Source organism: Lepisosteus platostomus, chromosome 17 (genome assembly GCF_059453375.1).
Source record: "Lepisosteus platostomus isolate fLepPlt1 chromosome 17, fLepPlt1.hap1, whole genome shotgun sequence".
Taxonomy (NCBI): domain Eukaryota; kingdom Metazoa; phylum Chordata; class Actinopteri; order Semionotiformes; family Lepisosteidae; genus Lepisosteus; species Lepisosteus platostomus.
In genome coordinates, this window is record NC_142627.1 from 6,699,461 (window position 1) to 6,706,457 (window position 6,997).

General features: G+C 40.6%; 1 protein-coding gene across 1 annotated transcript; it reads right to left on the reverse strand.

Annotated features, from left to right (window-relative positions):
* Window positions 1-1,200: 1,200 nt before the first annotated feature.
* Window positions 1,201-6,767, reverse strand: psmb1 (proteasome 20S subunit beta 1). Its single transcript, XM_088609928.1, has 6 exons — window positions 6,531-6,767; window positions 5,803-5,910; window positions 3,499-3,580; window positions 3,263-3,392; window positions 2,269-2,375; window positions 1,201-1,721 (listed from the first exon to the last, which is right to left on the reverse strand). The coding sequence occupies exons 1-6, from the start codon at window positions 6,629-6,631 to the stop codon at window positions 1,536-1,538; spliced, it is 714 nt and encodes a 237-aa protein (XP_088466054.1). The 5' UTR covers window positions 6,632-6,767; the 3' UTR covers window positions 1,201-1,535.
* Window positions 6,768-6,997: the final 230 nt, after the last annotated feature.

The following is a 6,997-nucleotide window of genomic DNA, read 5'->3' on the forward strand; positions in this document are numbered from 1 at the left end:
ACGCCCACCAGGGCCACTGAGATTATCAATGCCCGTGTAAGGGTTCTGGGGGTCTCCGCCCTTGCCCCTCCTGCCCTGCCAGTTCGTCTCTCACTGCTTGGGCATGAACCCGGGTCTCTGGTGTCATGCAACAGGGAGCTTGCCAGCTGAGCTGAAGGAGAACTCGGGTTAAACACAGGGGGGTATTCGTTACACCTGCTGCACGCTGCACAACATCGCCCGGAAGTTCTCTGTCGGGCTGCTGGAGGAGAGCCCACCCTGATCCAGACATGGCCCTTCCGAGACAGCAACTGATAAAAACTCATTTATACGAGGATTTAAGCAGTCCATCAGAACACTCCGGAGGGTTCTCAGAAAACTGTCTTTTTCCACGACTCAAGACCACTTTGCTCACTTTAAATTGCTAATGAGCCACAGAGCAGGGCTATTCAATTTGAGGCTTTTATTACAGATCCAGAATTATACTACAGCCCAACCCCCAACCCCTTATCACCTGTTGAGACTTAAAGTCCCACCAGTAGAAAGTCTATGGGCTCTGCATCTGGGCTTGAAGCCTGGCCGGACTGCAAAGCCAAGTGCGAAGACATGGGACTGCAGAACTGAGCTGGACACTGGCCAGAGATTCTCTTAAATGGCCAGATGAGAATTGTGTCATTAAACAAAATTTGTCTCAGACACATGATGCAGTTAGAATATAATCTGTAAACCATGCTTAATTCAAGACCCCTAATTACAAATCCAATACTTCAAGCAGTATTTCTGTGGCCTTTGGATCCATGCAATTCTTTATGTGCATTTAAAGGACTTATGCAAATTCATGCTGCATATTAAAAATCACTCTTACAGTAATAATGTAATCACATCAATAATATCAATTCATTTACAATATTGAACAGCAGCAGTGGAGTCCTTGGTTCTAACTAAAGCAGGGGTGCCCAACTTCAATACTAGAGAGCCCATGTGTTTGCATTTTTCCAACTCCGCTCTTAGATTACATAATTTTATGGCTTAACTGTACCTCTTTAACTTTTCCCAACTTGTCAGCTGCTGCCGTATAGTGATGTAGAAAGCCTATCGACACTGACTGTCAGAACCTGCATTGGTTCCAGAAATAAAAATGTTCATTACTAAATAATCCGTATCGCATGGATAGTTTGGTTATTTCAAAATCAGGAACACGCACTCCAGATACAAAAATAATTATAGGGAAACTGCAGAGGTTTATTTAGATATCAATGATTGATTTTAGATCAATGGAGTTTTTAGAATGTGGAAAATTATAGTTTTAGCTAATGGAATAGAACATATGGATGTTTCAGCGCAAAATGACATGAAACATACCTGGCAAACTATTAAATTGGTTTACATTTTTGTTTAAAAACAAAGTTAGGGTCAGTTTAAATACAGAAAGGAGTACTTCCTTGTAATAGAAAATATACATACCATACCTCTTTATTTACTACACAAGATGACAGTGTAAAAAATGAATACACTTTCATTAAACATTTCTGAAGGAAAGTGGTACAAGTTTATTCTCAATCTTTTCGGAGTGGGACAGTCTCTTCCTTGATGCCCTCCTTGGTGACAATGCAGATTTTAAGAGCATCACCTGTGTACACATCTCTCTCAGCTGCTGAGATGAAGACATCCTTGACAAGCTGAACAGCCTTCTCCAAGGTCAGAGGCAAGTGCTCCACATTCTCCATGTTCTTGAAGCCAATCTAAAGAGGAGTAAAAGGCATTTAAAATCATACACTGCCATAAGGAAGCTGCCCTCTACTGAAGTCCAGTAAAAATCCAATACAGCAGTTGTCCTCAGTGCAATATTGTAATATATAAAAACAGTACATGACCATATGATCTGCTAGTTAAATGCCCATACACTGAAGAACTGAAGGGAATTTGATAAACACTACCTTAAAACCCAAAAGATTCAGATTTGAAAACCATTTCATTCATTAAATGTATCAACTGCACAGAACAACAATGTCTGATTAAACAAAAATCATTTTGCATTCATAGTAACAAGTCTATTTTTTAATTATTATTTCTCTAAAAATTCAATTAAAGTTTCTTCCTTTTCCCAGCTGCAGTAAACATCATGAAGTCATATCAGAATTAGTTTAATGCCTGTAATATTGTTAAAAATATTGACTGAATCGAAGTTAATGCCCATGCAACACATGAGATCAAACTTCACATGGTCAACAACAAATCAGCCTTATGGGGAACAGAGTGCAAGAACACTGCTTTCTACAGGAACTGTACCTGGTTATCGAGGAGGGGCTGCAGCATGGCACTTGCTGAACCTCCAGCCTTGTAAGCATCTCTTTGATAAGAGCCTACTGGATCAAAACTGTACACTGCTCCCTTACCTGGAAAAGTCACGTTCTTGTTAAGGTACACATTCTCAACGAAACAGCCTTTTAAATTTAAAATAAAAATGATTTTCCCCCATTTTCAACTGGTGGATTTAATCATTTGCAAATCTGAACACAATTTCAAATTGTGTCATTCCTTTCGCCACAGCTTTAAAATCCTGCAGGAGAATGAGCTGCCACAGACATTTGGCTCCTGACTCAGATATTTCTGGGGAACAACACACAAGCCCCCTGTGACTTTACTGCGCTGCTCCATACAAACAGGCCTAAATACAAGGCAGTAGATTAGACACCACAGTATAAAGAGATTCACTGGAGGTTTAAATACTAGATGTAATTTATAACATCACAAACCAAATTTATTCAAAATAAAAAGTCTTGAAAGATGTACCACTTGGTATTGCTATTGTTATTCAAGAGCCTGCAGTTCCTGAAAAAGACAGAAGCGCATTACACTAATATGTGCTGCTCTGTCAGTTTTCCTATTCATCCATTTTCTGATCTCTGTATCCAATACGGAGTTGCAGGGGAGCCAGAGTCTATCCCCGGCTAGCCATGGGCACGAGACGGGGTACACCCTGGACAGGACACACTGACACAAACACAGACACTCACACAAAGGCCTTGCCCGCCACTATGTATTTGCGGAGCACCCAGAGGAAACCCACACAAACATACGGAGAACATGCCGACTCCACACAGATAGCACCCCAGTAACTGAACCCAGGATCCCAGAGCTGCATGGCACCAATGCTAACTACTGTACCAATGTGCTGCCCACTAGATTTATTACTTGTTAAATCACTCTTACAACTTCAGAGGCTGACAGAATGAAACGTCCACGTTCAGTGAGCACAAGCAACAGAACCAATGTGACATACCTTCCTCATCAAGGCCACCAATGATGTTGTAAACATAGTAAGGGAAGAACCGCCGAGAGTACAGAATGGTGGAAAGCATGGCCGCAATCGCTCCGCTTGTCATGGTCTTGTTATTTGAGTGCTTGTACATCTAAAAGCACAAAGAATAAGGCAATGAATCACAAACTGCCCCCATCCCTACACCAAAGAAAGACTTCCGTTCACACAAAGCTGTCAGCACTAGTCCAGTGCAATACCTTTAATCTCGCATCGATAATTTTGGTCAGTGTCAGGCAGTCACCATGGAATCCACTGCAACCGATGACTGTTCTGTCTGTTCTGTGAAATGAAAGCAGAAACATTTCGTAACCTTCGCTTACATGATGTATACTGAATTAAAACCTATTTACACCACTCATCACTCCTATAAAAGGAAGCTAATAACATTACAGAGCAGAGAACAAACAGTATAAAAAGTAAATACTGTAATGTTACCTTTTAGGCTTTTTTTTAGGAATTTAGGCTTTGCCTCCAACTCCACCAAAGTGTAAATGTAGCTTGAAGATCACTGATAGAGACACTTCATTGGTTCCATTTGTTTATATCCACACAACCATACACTGTCAACAACATCAACCCCTACTGTGCCTTCTTATTTCTGTACAAGTGGTGTCCAACAGGAATTTTGAAGGACTTCCATTGAGAAGTATGACAAACTCACTATTATGCAGTAGACTTGTGTTTTACACAAATCCTTGTACGTGTGGTTGGAAATTAGTGAAAAAATCAAATAACGTAGGAAATTTCACAAATTCAAATCGGCAGGAACCTGAGCTACACTGTGCGAAGCAGTTACGGAGCCGATAGCACGCTGGTGCTTTCTTTAGCATCACCCTCAATATGGCCTGTAAACCGAAAAACAGGTAGGAAGGGGAAAGGCAAGTCAAGAAAAGTGCCTGAATCGGAGTTAAAATCAAGATTTTGAATAAGCTAAAGGGTGGGGTGATAGTGAATAGTTTGGCGTGTATGTATGACAAGAATGAATCTTAGATTTGTCCAATGAGAGAGGGTGAAGGTTATTCATCTACTGAGTACCCTACCTTATAATTGCTGTATTACTGTTTTCATAATACTTTAATCTACACACACATACTAATACACTTACGACTTATTTGACTTGTTTAGAGGAGGGGAAAAGGAGGGTCTAAGAGGGCATTATATGTCAGAAACCTACCTACTGTGTAAAGCAAGTCTACTCTATAAAATCACGACACAATCTTACATGTATTTCTTATCACTGAAGCAGGTCAACTTAAATTATCAATAATTTTTATGGAGTTGCTACCTTAACACAGAAGCCTTCCAGGACCAGAATTAAGACACTATTGATAAAACTGTACACACTGTTTTAGTGATCATTGAAACTTAATTTAAGTCTAACAGGAGAATGTCTCTCCAAGGATGGGGATACCTTTACCTCTGTTCCTTTTGAGTGAAGATTCAGTATGCAAAATCACCAGTAACAATCCCTGCTTGTCTCATTACTGGTGAATACAATGCCAGAGGCCTGTTCTTATACAGGATCTGTGCATTAGCAACACAAGATTAATGGGCACTATCACTTGGTTGTTCATCCATGACAAAACACATGCAGAGCATCCACAGACAAGGTCTAACCTTTCCCACTTGGCCTGCATGCTGTTTCTTATATTCCAATAAAAACTGAGCTGTACTGGATGATGCATGTTTGCAAGAAAATATCAGTGTCTCGTTTTCATTTCCCCTGCCGAGAGAGTGACATGAACGCAAGATAAAAGCTGACGGTCAGTAAAAGCCAACAAGGAGTTTCTACTACACTGCCTAGAATATTTTCATTTCTGATTGCTGTCAAACAAAAAAACATTACTTTGCTGCATGTAATTTGACAGTGGACAAGCTGTCAAAAATGCTCCATTGTACTTGGGAAGGAATAAGCAAATGAAACCTGCCTCACTGGTACACCATTTAACTAGAGATATCAAATTCTATACAAGGACTGGGTAGTTTCCAGGAGCCACAGCAAATCATTTGCCTTATGCTTGGGTTTCGAACTCAATTCCTGGAAGGAATTCCTGGTTTGTGTTCCACTCTCAGAGTGCCTTAGTATATCAGTGGAGCTGCAGATGCACCTGTGTCTCCAACCTTAAAAGTTGGCTAATTCCACCCAGCGTCTTCCTTACTACTCCGCAGGATGAATCAGTATTCAATAAACTTGTAATATCAACAAAAAGGTGCATCTTGAAGAACAAAATGTATTAAATTAAGTTTGAGTAGGGAGCTGCATCAGCATGCACAGGCTGCAAAGGATCTGGAACAGGTTTATTTCACACTGAAAAGAAAACAGACAACTTGGTGTCATCGGGTGACACTTGAAGAAGGCTCCACAACCGAAACATTCTCTCTTTCTTTTTCAGCACGGAATAAACTGTTACGTGTATTACAGCCCATCTCCCCCTCCAATGACGGTTTCACATGACCGATTTACCCTGACAAAGCAGAAGAGGCCATGGAATAAAACTCACAGTTTGTAGCATTTCGGCGAGTCGCGGCAATGGATGGAGTAGCCCTCGCTGAGCCTGGTGTCTGAGGCCACGATGGCGAAGTCTTCTCCGGCAACTGCCAGCACAGTCCTGACAGAAGGAAATCAGAATCACTCCCAGGTATCGGCGCCGCCCTCCCACAAGACAGTGAACCAAAACACAAGAACAACAGCGCTTTCCGCCTCCCACAGTGGTCGCCATTTCCATTTCTTTTGTTGAAAGATGTTCAACTTCAACATTAAAGGCTGGAAAAGAGCACCTCATCTTTTATCGTGCAAACCCAAGACTTCACTTTTCCAAATATCTGACACAAGGCATTAATCGACAAAAGGATCATAAACATCCAATACACAGTTTTCTTTGGTGCACGCTTCTCAGAGAACGACATTTTAAACCCACGTCAAAGGGTACACATACATATGAACACATTCAGAACGACTTTCTGAAATCAAGACTTCGCCATGATCCACAGCAAAGTCGACCTAAAGATATTTTTCAAGAATGGGAAAGATTACGCCTCGTGGATTCAATTCAAAGTATTCCCCCTAAAGGAAAGACTAGTCGTCTACTGACGAGTGTTCATATGGCCCCTATATTCATAATTAAAAAAAAACTATGTCTTAGTCAAAATTAACCGAATTACCTTAGCACACACGTTAACACAGTTTCCGGCTAAGAATGTCTTTATTTCAATAATCGGTTTCACTTACCCTCCGTTAAACGCGTATGGTGAAAATCTGTGCTCAACGGGTCCACTGTAATGATACTCCTTCATTTTCCCGTTTTCTCCGTACGTTTGTGCGGAAAGCATTATGATCTGCTTTTAAGAAAAAATAACTGTTTAAACAAAGACACTATTTGTTTGCGCAAATAACACAACAGTTTTCTGTATCTCAACTATGCTGCATCACTGTAGTATGGCGGAACAGGAACCGGAATTACGTAACACTTTAAGCGGAAACAGTTCAATTCTGCCATCTAGTGTAAATCGCACGTTTTTACCAACTTCTTGTGCAGGAAACAGTTTCAGTTTTTCTAGTTGTGAAACTGAGCATATTAACATTGACTTTAACACCTGCACTTCTGTGAGTCTGATAATTAACCAACTGAACATGTTTTTTTCTCATGTCATCATTAAATAGATTTCTGGCATTCTGCTTTTGGTTAAATAAGAGTA

What these genes read in the sequence shown, in the direction of transcription:
- psmb1 (XM_088609928.1), bottom strand. Translation starts at nt 6,631, where the DNA reads ATGCTTTCCGCACAAACGTACGGAGAAAACGGGAAAATGAAGGAGTAT. An exon ending in TTATCGATGCGAGATTAAAG is followed by an intron (nt 3,393 to 3,498) that starts GTATTGCACTGG and finishes TTGTGCTTTTAG; the next exon opens with ATGTACAAGCACTCAAATAA. An exon ending in TGGTGGCCTTGATGAGGAAG is followed by an intron (nt 2,376 to 3,262) that starts GTATGTCACATT and finishes TGACTTTTCCAG; the next exon opens with GTAAGGGAGCAGTGTACAGT.